This window comes from Equus caballus, chromosome 2 (genome assembly GCF_041296265.1).
Source record: "Equus caballus isolate H_3958 breed thoroughbred chromosome 2, TB-T2T, whole genome shotgun sequence".
NCBI lineage: Eukaryota > Metazoa > Chordata > Mammalia > Perissodactyla > Equidae > Equus > Equus caballus.
Genome location: NC_091685.1, coordinates 123548328 through 123565806, shown reverse-complemented (window position 1 = coordinate 123565806; position 17479 = coordinate 123548328). Strand labels below are relative to the sequence as shown.

The window sequence follows — 17479 nt, the reverse complement described above, 5'->3', positions numbered from 1 at the left end:
AACAACTCATGGACCACTTCTCCATCTCCTCTTCAGTGAAACTAGTTCAATAAAACATTTCTGAGGTTGCTTAAGAAATAGTAAACGTATCACAAAACGCTTACACAGTCAAGGCTAAAGAACCAAAACGGCTAAAATGACTAAGAGAATAAGGATAGGTGAGGAAACTCACTGCTGTGGGAGTGTAAAATGGTTCAACCACCCTGGGAGACTGGGAGACTGAGTGACAGCCTCTCCGAAAGCCGAACGCACACTCGCCACGACCCAGGAGTGCTAGTCCCTGGTTTACAAGCAGCAGAAATGTCCACTCAAAGGCACGCACAGAAGTCTTCATACCAGCGCTGTTCTCAACAGCAGGAAACTGGAAAGAGCTCAAAGGCCCATCCACAGTACTGGCGGTAGTCACACAAGGGGACACTCCACAGGACCGAGAATGACCAGCTTACAACTAACCGCACACAACAACAAGGGTGAGTTCAGAAACATAACGTGAAGTGAAAGAAGTCAGACACAAAGGAGCAGCTACTGTAAGATCTCAGCTGTGAGATGCCTCAGCACAGGCTGGGCTGGATGCCGGATGCAACGCCCAGGTCCCCCTCGGGAAGGACTACGCCCCAGCTTCTAGGAGTGCAGCCAGCACACACCCAGCAGCTGTCAGCCCTCTTTAGAAACTGCCTCCGTGGAAAAGAGCAGCAGCGCCCAAAGGCACATATGTCCCCTTCCGTGGGCGCCAATCCCTGGCCAACACGGGGCACAAACGCAGATTCTTGTGCAACTTGGAGCATCTCCGAGGGGCCTTTCCAGAACTTCACATGGGGTCAACTGAGGCTCCACGAAGACTGAATCACAGCTCACCCTCTCCCCCTGCCCAGCCCTCCTCCCTCTCTCTCTTCTCTTCCACAAGCGCTGATCCCAAGAGCAATCCCTAAGAAACTTCCTGAGCGCTACTCTGGCTCTCAGAGTCTGCCTCCCAGAGCATCGGAACCTCAACACAAGCAAAGTGGAGCCGCAACGTGAGAAGTGAGGACAGTAACGGCGGCTGCAGCAGAGGGCACAGGTGATGCACAGCAGGGCAGGAAGGAGAGCTTCTGAGGTGCTGGTAACAGTCTTTTTAAAAATCTAGATGCTGGATGTATCATCCAAAATTCATTTACCTGCCCACCTATGAAATGTGCACCTTTTCCTATGTATACTTCATCTGAATATGAAGTTAAAAGAAAATAAGAGAAATCAGAAAATGATGAGAATGGGACAGAACCTTAAAGAACATCTAGTCCCACCTCCTCGCGCACCCTCTGAATAACCATTTACTGTGCACTTAAACACATCCCAGAAGTCGGAGACCCCAAACCAGCCGACGGCAAACCAGGCCCAGAGCCGTGCAGGCCTCAGACAGCAGTCTCCTACTGTGTTTCGCAGACCATGCGCTTGTGGTAGCAACGGGAGCAGAACCTCAGGCCAGGGAGGGGCCTGCTGCGGCCGGCACACCTCGCCTTGCAAGGAGGAAGCCCCTATGGCACCCCAAAATGCAAGCAACCCAGAGGTACCTGCGGGTACCTTCACCTTTGACTCTTCCTTAAGAAACACACCTGGCTCTGAAATCAGAAGACTTAAAGTCTTTCTAATGCAGACAAAACAGCATACTTAACTCTTTGTGGTGTTCTCCCAAGAAAGGGCTTTCTCTTTTCTGATAGTTGGCTGTTTTTGTTATTTATCTATCCCCTCATTCCCACCTTCTTAAAAGCAGTTTTTAGTTTATTTAGTTAATAAAATGTTGTATCTCTTCCTCTTTTAGATAGGGAATAAGAAACACGAGGACGACAGACTATGCCCTCAACAGGGAAGGTAAACTCCTTCACTTTCCTCGCAGGCTCTTAATGAGGCTTCTGATCATGAACTCACTCCTGACCCCAAACTGACCTGGGCCATCCCACACTGAAAACCATTCATCCTATAACTCTGGAGAACTCCAGACCAAAAGAGTCCCTTAAAGTGATGATGATGATGATGAAATGAAGACAGTACCATCAGAGAAGTCGGGAACTACTGGAACAGAACTGTTACTTATCTCCAAAACAATTTAGTTCTTTGAGATACAAGAACTGAAGGTCATGGTGGTCTCTTGGAAACTTAAAGGGCTGTCACCGCTCAATTATTATGAACATTTTATACTAACAAAGAAGGGAGAATACGAGGAGTTTTACCTGAGGCAGAAGTTCCAGCGCATTATTTAGGCTGGATCCAAGAGAGGAGTCAAATACATTTTAATCTTTTAGCTGTTACTGTAGGTTTTTGTTTGTCTGTTTTTCTTGGACAAAGAGGTAACACAGTGTACAACCCCACAAGCAAGCTCCAATAAAAATTTTTAGGTCTGACTCCAAAGGCCAGCCAAACAGGCTTGGGTTTCCTTTTGAATATTTTTTGAATGAAGACCTCACAGAGTATACACAACTAAATTATTTAATCTTTTCTAACGGGGTCTGCCTCCCAGATAAATCTAAGTAAATTCGTCACCCTTCAAGGTGGGGATGAAAAGACTGCAGTAATAATGTGCATTCCATTCTTTATCTTGAACACTCAACAATAAGCTGCAGAGGAATTTCCCACACAGTGTTTTAGGTGATTCATTGACGTATTCATTCAACAAATATTTTTTGAAAGCCTACTCTGCCTTGAAGCAAATACCTAATTAAGTCCTCTGCTCTATAAAAAGATATGTTTATAAGAAGATCTCAAAACATCCTTTTGACCACTAAGTAGGACTCCAGAACCCTCTCCCACCCAGTATCAAGAAGCAGTTTTCTTTCTAGACTCTATCACACTCCAGTCCTTGACAAAGAACGGAGGAGCAATGTCTTCCGAACTTTTTCAGATATAATGCGTTTCTTCTCACTGAAATACCTTTGGCCCTTCCAAAATTCAGAAGAAGTAAAAATCAAACCAAATCTGTCCCCTGGGAAGAGTGACCCAGGACTCCGTCAGAGGGTAAGATGGGTGTTGTCAGAGCAGTTCCAGACGGAGGCTGGGCCACACCTCCCCCAGGGCAGCCCCGTCTGCAGGGACCCTTCCCTCCTTCGCAGCTGGGACCCCAAGCAGCAGAGCCTCTCCCTGCCTCCCGTTCCCAGAGGGCTGCCTCCTGGGGCTGCCTTAGAGGATACCCCTGACACAGCAGCAGAGTACTCCAGGCGCACCGAACGTCGAGAACAGACCCGCAGATCAGAGAAAAACCCACGGATAGGTCTGTGTGAGGAAGAGTGGCTTCCACGCGGCCGCAGTGAAAATCTTAAGAGCAGTCTACCTCAGTCGGTCCAGCATACATCATGGGAGATGGGAAGATGGCCACCACTGTCGTCGCAGGGTTCAGGACTCCCTCGTCCAGCACTGCTGCGTGCTGCTTCATACGCCACATTAAAGGAACGTCGTCATCCTTTGTCCAGCCACCAAGAGGGTGAAGGAGGAGGACAGGGCGCCGGTAGCCCCTCTCCAGAAGCTGCTGATGGGTATCCTGCATTAACAGAGCATGCCCATTGTGCACCGGGTTGCGTAACTGAAATGCAAAGACAGCATCTGAAAAGAGAATTTCCAGAGTTAAGAACAGTACATTTTTAATAGATTACCTTTCAAAGGATAAGCAATTATTCTTGAAGCTTGATGCTTAGGATTAAGCAAACATGCGTGCTCAGAATCAGAAACTGGTGGAAAATGTGCACTGGTTTGACCACTTACTCCAAGGCGAGAGGACTCACAGTGATGGTTACTTCACAAACCTCACAAGTCTGAGGATGCGTAACATAACAGTGATGGATCCCTAACAATCACTTTCTGCATTCATAGGAAACTTGAGAATAACAACCAGACTTCCTGGTCCTAATGCTCTGTTCAACTGCTTACAGTGGACGTAAATTCTTGGTCTACGTCTTAATTACCCATCAGGTGAATCCTTCCATAAGAACCTAGGACACTCCTGTATTAAAGGCAGACAGAAATGCAGAGAAATTTGTAGTTTAAGAAAAGTACTTACTATCCAAGGATGCTTATTTACACTAATTACTTTGCCTGACTGGACCCTACATAGTTCTGTGAGGCCAGGTCTGGATTTTGGATTACAGCTTAGCAACAACAATATCCCTTAAAAGGACATGCTATTACTCAAATGCTAGATTAGTTAAACTGGTTAACTCCGTATTGCCTGCTGACAACCCTGGCTTCATTCCTATGTGGGGCTGGTTATCAGGAGACTTTTCTGAGAAGGCAGGCTCCAGGCTTGCAGCCCAGGAGGAGAAAGGACTTTGGCCCAGCAGAAGCCTGCAGCACCAGGGCCAAGACAGCCATTCGGGAGACTGCTTACATGTCAGGGGGTAGAGCAAATAAGGAAACATATTGAGGATAATGGGAGCCAGGATTCTCACCACAGGAGAAAGCAGGCATAAACACAGAAAGGAGAGAGGCTAGAACAGACCATGTGGTATTGATTAGTGTTACTAAGCATGGTTTTCAGCTGTAGAGACAGGCAGATACAGGAACAGATATAAACGTCTGTGCGTATATGTATATATGTGCACAGGGACATTTCTTAGCTCTGTCCACTGAAAGGTCCTACAAGCAGCAACCACCCAGTGGTAAGGTGCACAAATGAAGCCCACATTTTGCGTTGTAAATACAACTTCCACTTAAATAAACCAGGGTTCTTGGCAAAACGGTTGATTCTAGGGTTGCCAGAGCAAGGAAAGTACAACACGAGCTCGAACATATTGGGTCATGAAGACAGGAAGTGCTCAAAGAATCACGGGGACACGCCAAAAGGATAGAGCACTAATCTGACAGGGCCCCAGTGGCCAACCCAGGGCAAGCTAATCATCAAATAAATAATAACAACAATGGATTGTAACCTGCTGAGTAAAACAAGAATCCTTGAGTCCATAAAGAATAAAATAAATGAATGGACCAACGGGGGAGAAGTGGAACCTCTACCTAACAAATGCAGAAGGAACAATGGAATCAGAAAATCGCCATCTGGCAGTATTTGTAGCTGGAACTGGCAGGAGACAATGGGATACTGATGGAGTCTCCAAATCTTGTCCCCAAAATACTTGTGAACTAGTAAGTACAAAATAACTTATTAACTTACAGCAGAAAAACCTGGCAAACACAATCTTAAGTGATAAAAGTTAATTTTAAAAGAAAAATTAACTTCCCCTGTAATAGGATGAATCAAAATTGTGAACCACCCAATATGATAGCCTGAGAACACAGCACTGCTTCCTACGGTATTCCTGACAAAAACCTGTAACCTGAATCTCATCATCAGGAAGGAGCAGATAAACCCAAACATTCAACAGCAAATGACAGGTGCTCTTCAAAAAGGTCAACGCTGTAAAAGACACAATAAGGACGAGGTGACCGTTCCAGCTTGAAGGAGACTAAAGAGGCAGGGCTGAGCTCCTGAACCAGAAAGGAAAGGCGGCAGAGAAGACTTTATTGTTGCCGGTTCTGCTACATGGACGCGATTGGGACAATGGCATGATGTGAGTGGAGAATGGATTACCGTACTACGTCAGCGTGCTGTCCTGAGTGTGATGCGCGTGCTGCGGAGAGGAGGGAGATGGCCCTATTGCTAGGAAAAACACGTGTAAATACTAAGGGACAATGAGGCAGCATGTCTGCAACTTTCAAATAGAGTGATGGCAAAAAAGCAAATAAAGTAACTGCGGAATCTGGGTGAAGAATATACGGAGTTCTTGGTACTATTCTTGTAATTTTTCTGTAAATTTCAAATTATTTCAAAATTAAAAATTTTTTAAACAGTAAAAAATTATGACGAGACATGAACCAATTACAATGTGTAGATCTTATTCTGATTCAAATAAACCAAACTGTAAAAAAAGAAATGTGATTACCAAGAACTTATTAGAAATTCGAACACTGACTGGATATTTGATGACATGAAAAAAGTATTATTATTACGCGGGTGCAATAACGGTATCATGATTGTGCTTTCAAAGTCCTCACCTTTAAGTGACAGGTACTGAAATATTTAGGTAAAATGACACGGAGTGTGAGATTTGCTTCAGAATAAAGACTTTCAGGACTGAATTTCACTTTCTACATCTTTGAAGTGGGGATGATACTAAGGTTATTGTTACCAGAAAATAACATAAAGTAGCTGGCATGGTGAGATGCACACTGCAATCTCTCAATAAATCTAAGCTCCTTAAGATAATTCAATCTTTAAAAGAAGATATCACATCTAGTGGTACATAGATACAATGGAATACTACTCAGCCATAAAAAAGACAAAATCATCCCATTTGCAACAACATGGATGGACCTGGAGGGTATTATGCTAAGTGAAATAAGCCAGACTGAGAAAGACAAACGCCATATGATTTCACTTACACGCGGAATACAAACAAACACATGGACAAAGAAAACAGTTCAGTGGTTACCACGGGAAGAGGAGTGGAGGGTGGGCACACAGGGTGAAGGGGAGCACTCATGTGGTGACAGACAAGAAATAATGTACAACTGAAACTTCACAAGGATGTAAACTATTATGAATCTCAAAGAAAAAAATTTTTAAAAAACAAAACAAAACACCACATCTAAAACTTCCTGGCAGGAATTGAACCCACTGTTCTACTGGTGGCTCGAGGTCCACTCCACTGTGAACTGACACTCCCAGTGAGTGTTTCCGAGGTGAGGGTGCCTTAGCTCTGAGCCGAGACACACCGCCTCCATGCTCCTTAAGCCGGGAACAGGCACCAATCTCCGAACGGGACCCCTGGGGAACACATCTCAGATGCAGGACGACTGCACGCCTAGACCTCAATGAGGCCAAATCTGATTCTGTAAAACCGCCATTTAGCAAGATTATGTATACGACAGGACGTGCAAAAGGAAACATAAAAATACATTCTGTCTCAAACAAACCTATTTCACAGATTCTAATAATTTATCTACCTAGGCTTCTTTCCAAAAGGAATTAATCAAGCTCCACGCTGGACATTTAACAGACGAAGTTAAGGTGGACGACATTAACAGTTCACGTTAGCAGCACATAAAGGATTTCACTGCCAAATTTTCTTCCAGGTAGAATTATTTCCTTTCTATCAGTTCCGCTAAGAAACCCAATGACTGCTTTATGTGCCTGCCCATTTTTCCTTGCCAATTATCAGATCTTTCCTGAACTTCCAGTCTTCTCAATCTCTTGCAACTATTTATCAATGAATCACACAAATGTCTGGGTCCAGGCTGTATTTTTGTCCATACCATCTGGTTTCTCCACTAGGGAGCTTACGTGGATGAACAATGTAACAGGAGTATCTGATCTATTAGAGTGTACATTCCCAGGACATTGTCCCAAGTAACAAACCCAATATGCATCATTGCTACATTTTCCTCCATCAATTTTCCATCAAGTATGGAAGAAGAATAATGGGCCACTATCGACCTGGGGCCACTGACACTCACAGCAACTGTTACTAATGTCTCACATTCCTATCCCCATCTTCTACAGGACAGTGATGTTCCCACTGTCACACCATCATCAGTGTAAAACATTTGCCTTTTTGCTTATAATTCCTTCTGGCTTAGTTTAAGACTGCTTTACCTATGATCACAGTTTAAACTGTTTGAAAATGGGAGGCGATCTACAAAATGACTGAAATTTAACATTTATTATTTCCATTTCTTTCTGACCCTTTGTCCCACTGCTTCTTGGGAAAAGACCAGGAATTCTATAATCCTGACTTCTAGAAAGTACACTGTGAAGTTGCTGACACCAGGCATAAAAGCAAACTTTTTCCATAAAGAGCAGAGTGAGTATTTCAGGCTTTGCAGGCTGTGGGGTCTCTGTTGCCACCACCCAACCCTGCTACAGCGGCGCAACACAGCCCCAGACAACGCGTAAACGAGTGAGTGCGGCTGTTTTCCACTAACACTTGATTTATAAAAACCGGCGGTAGATCAAATTTGGCCTGCAGGCTTACCAGCCTCTGAAAGACAAATGAGAGGTGGCTGATAACCGTAACAACAGCACTGCCACCAAGCCACCCGGTGTGAGCAGAACTGTGGAAGGAGAAAAGCAGAGACATGCTAAGGAACATAGTCATCCATTCTGTCACGACGGACATGACCATTACGGCACAAGGTCATTATGGAGAACTTTGAAAGCCAAGTGAGGGAGGATACTGCTTACCAAACGGGGGTTGTGAGTTAATCAGCAATGTTTCACAGAAAATTCGTCTAACAGGACCGTGCAGGATTAGTGTGGGGAGAGGAGAGCAAGTGGGCAGGGTGGACAGACAGCAAAATCGGAGGATGACTGCTGCTGAGGAAGAGTCCCCACAGCTCCACACAAATCAAACTCTGTCTCTCTCCCCCACTCACCTGTCCCTCCCCAGGATACGGCCAGGCTCACCTGACAGACCACGATGTGCCCGCTGGACGATGGGGCCACACTGGAACAGCGGTGAAGACAGGGCAACCCCCCCCCCCAAACCCCTCCCCCTGCCCCCTGGCGCCTGAGGTCGCTGAGCAGGGCTCTACATTAGTGACTCGCCAATCTGCCTCTTCAGACCAAACTCTGCCCTCAGCTCCAGGCCACCTCTCCAGCGGCCTCGCAGTGCTCCCCGAGCACCTCAAATTCAACCGCCAGCAGTCGCCATCGCTTCTCCGAGCCCTCCAGCCCCTGCGGGAGCACAGCGCCACTGCCCACCTCTGAGTCCCACACTCCGGCCTGCCCTCGGCCCCCCAGGCCAGGAAGCGCCCTGTCCCCGGGCTCCCTCGCAGCCCTGCTTTCCTCACTGCTGACACCATGAGCCTCCATCTCATCTTCACAAGACCTGTCTGCGGACTGCTCTTCCCCACGGTGCAGCCTGCACAGCCGCCAGGGCAGACGGGGCAGGGGAGAAACCACTTTGGACAAGAGGAAAATGCCATCTCAGATATGCCGTCCTGAGGTAGCGGGCACCGGTCCTGCCCCAGGAGCTTTCAATCTGGCCAGCGGAGGAGAGAACGTTCACCACCCAGAGGGTAAGTGCGTGGTAAAAGGAATGCACTCCTTCCACTCCAGCAGGACGTGATTAGATCTCTGTTTCCAGAAAGTAAGTGTGGTGACAGTGCGGAGGATAAAGCGAGGGAAGAAAGAACAAGACTGGATTCACGCATTCAGCCAACCCCTGCCTGCTCTGTCAAGGGGAGCATGACACTCCTGCCACATCCAAAAGGCACTTTCCCGTTTTAAACAGTCCTGACCTCTCTATCACCTCCGACAAAAACATTTACCCCACCACTCACAGCCTCAAGGCCTGCCAGCCATGGCACCAATCTTTTCCATTTCATCTGCCTCTTTACTATTCTTCTTAAAGTAAAAACCATGAACGACTGAAGAAAATTTTGGGGAAAAAGTCACCCACAACTGTACCATCCTAACATAACTGTTTGGTTGTTTTAGGGTTCTTTGCACAGTCTCCTAGTTTTTCTCCTTTTGCACATGTTTTACAGCTGTAATCAAGTATGCATGACATTTTATATTCTGCTTGGTCATTTTGGGCTAATCACCTGTTTCTGACATCTCGTAGTCCTCTCGGAGCAACCGGGTTCATTGCTGGGTCCTGCGAAATTCCTCTTTATGTACTCACTCAAGAAACCTGTCATTCCCCTCACCTGGGTTCAATTACTGTGGCCGCACAGATGGCTTCTGTTGGCTGCATCCTGAGTCCTGACCTTCCACTTCATCAGTCAATGAGATTTATCACTAAAACCATCTCAACAGACATCGCTCATCCCTGTCCCACACCCCTCATCTCGTCCACCTTCACTGTGACCGCCACATCTCAAGCCAAAGGCAGATCTAGTCCCCAAACCCACTCCTTCTCCTGTCCTTCATGCGTGTGTAAAGGAACAGCCCAGAGTACAGGTTCCATGCCTCCTCTGGATTCTACAGTCGGAGCCCTTTCCTTCCAGCAGGTGGAAGGGAAGAAGCAGAGGAGGTTCTTCTGAGCGTGTGCTGACTGTGACAAGGAAACAATACCCATCAGCAGATCCTGAGGGTGGGACAGGGGAGCATGACTTCCCTGCAGGCGCATGGGACGTGGGCTGCCCAGCCTGGCATGGAAGCCATCAACACTTGCGCAGTGCTCAGCATGCGGGTTTACCCCGTTCTGTGATGTCTCAGCCACGTGCCCAGGACACCTTCAGCTCCTGGCAGGGCTCTTTCAAGCAACAAACCAGGCAAAGAGCAGGCAAGAGCTCCCAAGTCCTAGTCACCCTTCCCCCGAGGTCCCAGAACTATGCCTTGCTCCCCAGCCCAGTGAGAGTCCCAGTACCCATCCTGACCACTAAGCCCAGAACCATACCTTCCTGCTTCCTTCCCTTCAGCTTCTTCCCTGGCAGGCCGTGCTAGCACAGCGGGCCCGCAGTCCCTCTTCCAGCCCTGCCCAAGCTTTACGACCAGCACTCGATCTACCCGAAGCGTGAAACAGGCAAGCCTAAAACAGGCACTTCTGATTGCCCCTAAATCAACACAGCAGATGAACAAGAGAGCGCTGACGACAGTGCTGTGCAGGCAGGGCCGGCTGTGTGCGTGCCTGCGCACGTTTAACCTTTGTTTTGTGGGAGTCCTCTGAAGAGCTAGAAGTAAGAAAGGGTCTGATCGACCCCTCGCTCCGACTGTCATCAATCACCAGTCTTTCTTTTACTTAAACTGCTTATGAGAAAAAAAATCACTAAGACAGAGATAGGCCTCTTGAGTAAATATGAGCATGTTTATTAGAATCTTTCATAAACAGGTACTCTTACACCCCAAAGGAGAGCAGCAACGAATTGTTTTTCATTCTCAAGACTAGAAATGCTTTCAAATTAAAGTAAAAAATAATCTTAAATATAAAGTTTTTTGCCAACCAGCTTCTGTGCTGCTTGTTTTCCACTCCCCATCCCATCTAGTCTCTGTCTTCTGCCTAAGTGTGCACAGGTATGCGTGCGTGTGCTCAGCGTGTGGTGGGATGTCTGCGCATGCTCACACCCCTATGAATGTGCGCATGTGCGTGTACATACACGTAGGTGTGTGCACGTCCACATGCAGGTGTGTCTGTGCACACATGTGTGTGCGTGCTCACATCCCTGTGAATGTGCACGTGTGCATGTAAATGCATGCAGGGGTGTCTGTGCACACATGTGCGCGCACACACTCAGGGTGTGGTGGTGTGTGCGTACTCGCCCCTGCGAATGTGCGCATGTGCATGTACATACATGTAGGTGTGTGCGCGTCCACTTGCAAGTATGTCTATGCATATGTGTCTGTGTGTGCGCTCAGGGTGTGGTGGTGTGTGTGTGCATGCTCATGTCCCTATGAATGTGCACGGGTGCATATACATGCATGCAGGGGTGTCTGTGCGCACGTGCTCAGGATCTGGTGGGGTATGTGTGTGCGTACTCACGTTCCTGGGAATGTGCACGTGTAGGTGTGCATTGCATGCAGGTGTGTGTGCGCGTCTGCATGCGGGTGTGTCTGGGTGTGCACGTGGGGCAGTCCTGTCCTCCTGCCTCCGTGATGGGCGACACTAGCAAGCAACCAGAGGATGGAGGGAAAAGTCAGGGGAGCCCTGGCCCAGGCGCACCTGCCTTGGCATGGGGACCCCTGCTGTGCCTACAGCCCCAATGATGAGCTGCTGCCCATGGCCCCCTCACAGCTCCCACTCCTGTTGCCCAGCTTCAGAAACGCTGCTTCCTTCCTATGCCCCTTCAGAAGTGGTAATCATATCTGAGGTTGTAGTTCTTCGAGGCTTCAACATTCCGGTGGGTTCCCTTAAGCCCTGACCTCCATTCCTTAAATACTGCTTCCTGAAATTATGTTCAGAGCCTCATCTGAGAGAGCCTCGACCTGACAGGGCCCCCGCACCAGCTCAGATCCCAGTATCTCCAGCTCACGGCCACGCATGGTCAAGAGAGCCTCGCGCCCTCATAGACAGACCACTGCTTCTGCCTCAGCTTTCCCGTGTACCTTTCCCAACTTTGCCTAAGATAGCCACCCAACGTCTCTACCCATTCATTTAAAATAAAGTTTGTAGTGCAACAGCTCTGTAAAGCTTTCTTAGATTTATACATCCCAGAAATACTAGCTACCTCATATTAGCTTGAAAGAAATTATGTCAACTTCTTCCTTTGTAACCCAGCAGGACTCCAGCATTCTGCATGTAATAAATACTAACTGGCTCCTACTTGGCTTAAGTGAAATCCATCCTTCTTTCCAGGATAGTGGTCAACCACCGGTGAGTCAAAGAACCTGCCGTCTGGAACCGTGTCAGCTCACAATCACCGATGTGGGTGTTAAAGCCTTCTCCGTCCTTCCAGCTGCAGGATGGTCTAGGAACAGCAGAACTGACCACATTACTGCGCACGGGACCACAGCCCAGGGGAAGGAAGGTTATTCTAGGATGAGGAAGGAGAACAGGGGGAGGCAGGAAAAGAAATCCTAGGGAAAGGAAAAATAAATGTTCCGTTTTCTCTTCCATGAACTGTTTCACACACGTCAGCAGGTGACCTGTTACTGGCTTCCTGAAAGAGTGAACAAGAACTACAGAGGGAACTCCTCAGTCTGCTGCTTATCTGCCTTAGTCCAAGATGGGAAAGTCAACAAAATAATACTCTACCATCTTTGTTGTCTGATATGAGGCTAATAACTGGCTCTCAGCTACTTTAAATAAAGCTGCACTCACTCACTACACAAAAAATTCTCTAAATGATGTAAAATGTTTGGCTCACTAAGAAGAGTGTAAAACAGATTATAATATTAAAGTCTCCGGGGCCAGCCCCACGGCTGAGTGGTTAAGTTCGCCCGCTCTGCTTTGGCGGCCCAGGGTTTCGCCAGTTTGGATCCTGGGTGCTGACATGGCACTGCCCACCAAGCCATGCTGAGGCGGCATCCCACACGCCACAACCAGAAGGACCCACAACTAAAAATACACTACTATGTACCGGGGGGCTTTGGGAGAAAAAGGAAAAATAAAATCTTTAAAAATAAATAAATAAAGTCTCCAATTACGAATGATAATTCCTCGAAAAGACCCCTCAACAGTGCCAACAATTAATTTCCTAACATGAATTCCAGACAGGAATTCAAATTTGGCAAAAAGTTAAAGCAAAGGAGGTGGTCTCAGCAAGCCCTCCGATAGACATGCCCCTGTTCTCCAGAAGAAAAGAGCAGTCTACACATGTTAAACTACCAGATGCTTCCAGTTGGAAATAAAAGACCAGCCACCTAGAAGTGTCTTAAATAATCCAAATGTGCACGAGGTCTTTGCGTAAGAAGTCTGGAGGGAGAGGACTCTAGGCTGGATCACAAACTCCTCCAGTAGAAGATTCTCATGGATTCCCACGGATACAGAATGGCTGCCAGAGCTCCAAACACTGTACCCTCACATGACAGCATCCGAAGTAGGAAGAAAGCGAAGGATGAGAAAAGATGACTTTTTGTCCTAAGCCAGTTTCTCATCAGTAAGGAAAATCTTTCCTGGAAACCACTCTCTCTTACATCTCAATGGCCAGAAGTGACTTACAAACAGACCCTTAAACCACACATGGACAAAAGAGAAAGAGGCGGCATCACTGACTCAGACCAAGCACAGTATACTCTCTGTGACTGGGCCCGAAACACGTTAGCAAGAAAGAAGCAGAAAATAAGCTGCTGTACAGGCAACACCAGTGTAGCATTCAGAGAAATTCCTACACAAGCAGTTTAAGCCAAACACAGACGGTCCCCAACTTATCACGGTTCCACTTACGATTTTTCAGCTTTACAATGGCGCGACAGTGACACGCATTCAGGAGAAACTGTACTGTTGAGTTCTGATCTTTTCCCAGGCTAGCAATACATGGTATGATCCTCTCTCCTGATGCTGAGGAGCAAGCCACAGCTCCCAGTGAGCCCCGCAATCACGAGGGTGGACAACACACTTACAACCCTTCTGTACCCATCCAACCACTTCACTTCACTTTCAGCACAGTACTCGGTAAATCACATGAGACGGTCAAGACTGTATTATAAGGCAGGCTTTGTGTGAGAGGACTTTGCCCAACTATAGGCTCCTGTGAGTGTTCTGAGCAAGCTGACGGGAGGCGAGGCTAAGCTAGGATGTTCGGTAGGGTAGAGGGATTAAATGCATTGTCAACTTAGGATATTTTCAACTTACAGTGGGTTTACTGGGACACAACCCCATCATATGTCAAGGAAGATCTGTATTCGCTACTTCAGAGAAGAGAGAAATTCAGAAGGGAGAGGGCGCCTGCATTCAAATACCCTACAGGAGCCAAGCAGAAGATGTGAATGAACCAGGCAGGCTGGGTGGGGACTGCGCAGCTCTGAGGAGTGGGTGGCCCACCTGAGGCCTCGAGCTCACGAGCCATTTGAAGCTCTAATCATTTCAAATGTCAGCGAACTACAGTAGAGCTTAAGAAAACAGATATTCGTTCTTTAAGCTCCACACAAATACGGATAAGACTAGCTTCAGGCTCACATACCAGAAACTATGACACTGTAATGTCTTAGCTATGTGCCAGGCACCATTTTCAGGGCCTTAAGCATGGGGTCTCATTTCACTTTTTAAAATAAAATCCCACTCGTGAGGTACCATCACTGCCCCCATTCTTAGAACCGAGAGAACTGAGCCTGAGAGAACACAATCCTCCCACAACCACGTAACCAGCAGGTGGTGAAGCAGCAACAGCGCGCACACAGGACTCCCGACGACTCCCAGGACCTGGGTTCGCAGAAGCTAATCACAACTGATGAAATGGGTGCTCGTGCCCAGACTTCTGAGGCCACTTGGGAAGTGTGGCTTCTGTAACAAACATGGCTTGGTGGCCAGCTATTTCCCTAAAAACAACCACATTCACCTCACTTTTCTCAGCCACATCTGCTTGATTTCTACATAAAAAATATAGAAAAGAGCAGCACCAATGATCAGAGCTTAACCATTTCTGTTTTGGCTGAGGATTCATTAGTAGCAAGATTGTAAGATCCTTCAGATCTTAAAAAAGTGTCCCCAAGCCTACAGTGAACGCTGTTCCCTGACACAGCACCTTCAACCGTGAGTGTAGGGGAGAAAGAGCGTGGGCGCACCAGTGTGAACACATCGTTTACCTCCCTCTGTGTAAGACCTGCTAACAGCAGACGTCTGGTGTAACGATCCTGCCCCGGGGCACCCGATAATATGTAAGACAGCAGTGCAAAGACCAGCACCTAGAGGCTCTTCCCTTACTGCTGCACTTATCCTAACCCAGCGATGTGAAATCATAATCAACCTACTCTTCACCCTTTTCTGCTATCCGTTTAATGTCTCTTCTACACCGTGAGCTCCTGTCTTATTTATTTACGCTTCCTGAGCATTTGGCCCTCTGGCACATAAAGATGCACAACAAATATGTTAAATGAGAGCAAACAAGATGAGAGTTGTTGTTCCATTATTTTCTGCAGTGACACATTCCACTCATATAAGACATTCCGAAGTAGAAAGCACGCTGATAAGAGTGAACTCCTCAAATAATTTCTCTTCCGTAGTTCTATTCAGCTTTAACAGGTGAGTTTTATAACAAACAAGTAAAAGGCCAATTTGTTATTAGCATCCATCTTCCATGCAGTATACAAAATAACATTTATCAAATTACACCAATAAAACAAAATCACCCAGGTTGGTTCAGACTGACCGCCTTCCCTTACGTATTCCATTGCTGCATTTAACTTTCCTCGTCATTCTGTTTTACATTTTAGCAAGCGTTGGAAGAAACCTTCCAGAACATTCCCATCAAGCAGAGACTCCAAGGAGTCCCGTATTGGATGATTAGGTCCATGTCTTACCAGCATTCATATCTTTGAACTTCTGCTTTAGCTCAGTAGGAGTGAAACGATACTGATCAAGACCATCATTCCAGTAAATTCGGTCCAAGACTTGAAGGTCTCCTCCAATCAGCCAATCCCCTTGTTCCATAACCATCTAATGGGAAGAAAGAGACAATAATTCTTTAAATAGAAACCAAGATCAGAATGAGGAAGAACACGTCCCCCATACAAGCTAAACACACCTGTAAACTACTCGCATCTCAAGGTCGCTGGTAAATCTCTACGGCTTATCAACTGAATCGGGATTAGAGATGCTATAGAATTAGAATGTACTGTATAATTTCTCAAAAAGTATATTTTATAATTTCTCAAAGGACTTGTGATACGATTGCTATATTTACTTATGAAAAGCAAACAAAACCAAAATGAGTAACTATGACTTTTCAAGTAACAACATTCTTTGCACTGTTGTTGTATGCTGATTAACAGAAAACTTGTAACCTCAGGTCCCCCACCCTCTGCGCTCTCCAGTCCTAAACTTTTAAGCAACTAAAGTAATGACGATGGAGCTCGTGCCTTCCAATCCCCACAGCCTCACTCACCTTTAGCTGCGTCTGGGAGGAGATATCACCTTTGAGGACCTTCCAGCCTCACAGTGCAGCTGAAGCTCACCCTCCACCCCACTGCTTCGGTTTACGTTTCACAATGCGCCTGGGCTACTGCCCTCACCTCCTACCTCTCTTCCTCACTAGAAGGTCTGTCCCCATCCATCAAACCACTCACTCATTCAACAGACATCTGGTGTGCGCCAGGGCCTGCACCAGGCTTTGGGAAACAGCAGAAAACGAGAGAGAGAGAGGCCTGGCTGTAACGGAGCTTACATTCTAGTGGGGGAGACAAGGGAGAAACCAGAGAAACACCAGCTGGTCACAAATGTCGCAGAGAAAATGAACAGGGCAATGAAGCCAGTGCCCAGGGAGCAGAGTGAGTGACATGAAGGTGAGGGAGTGAGCACTGGCCTCTCTGAGGGTGACATTTAACCTGAGACGATGCAGAGAAACCAGTCATGGAGGGAAAGTGTTTCAGGCAGAGGGACCAGTACCAAGTCCCGGAGCAGAAACAGGCTTCTGTCTTTGAGGAACAGGAGGAAGGCGAAGTGGTGAGAAGAGGTGGAAGCAAGGAAAGGAGCCGAGGGCGGGGTAAGGAGGCAGGGCCAGGCACGCAGGGCTCACAGCCCAGCCAGGCACCTGCATTTAGTCTAACCACAGGGAGCAGCCACTGGAGAGTTCTGGAGGGTGGAGTGATATGCTCCGATTTATACTTTCACTCTGGCTGCTCTGGGAGAATGGTGTGTAGTGGGTACGAGAGGAAGCAGGATTCCAGCCAGGAGACGACTGCAAAGGTCTAGGCAAGAGACCTGGAGAGCTTGGATGGTACTGGTGGGAGTGGACGTGGGACGTGGGATGTGGACATCTGTACAAGACCACCAGCTGAGTTCCTGGAGCACCACTCTGTGAGCCTCCCATGCTCCAAACCTGCCTGTGGCCTCTGCATTCCTAGCAAGTGTGGTTCAGGGCAGGCAGAGCAGCGTGGCGGAAAGAGCACAAAAGACCTGGGCAGACTCTAGTCCTGACTCCCAGCTGC

The 17479-nt window shown here is 47.3% G+C and overlaps 1 protein-coding gene across 2 annotated transcripts in view; it reads right to left on the bottom strand.

The window, feature by feature from the left end:
• Positions 1-17479, bottom strand: part of PAPSS1 (3'-phosphoadenosine 5'-phosphosulfate synthase 1) — an 88907-nt gene that overhangs the window by 27239 nt on the left and 44189 nt on the right. For both annotated transcript variants that reach the window (XM_023636765.2, XM_005607903.4), the window contains exons 9-10: positions 15854-15989; positions 3299-3567 (exon numbers count right to left, since the gene is read on the bottom strand). In XM_023636765.2, the coding sequence (XP_023492533.1) occupies positions 3299-3567; positions 15854-15989 (405 nt within the window). The remainder of the gene's footprint in view (positions 1-3298; positions 3568-15853; positions 15990-17479) is intronic.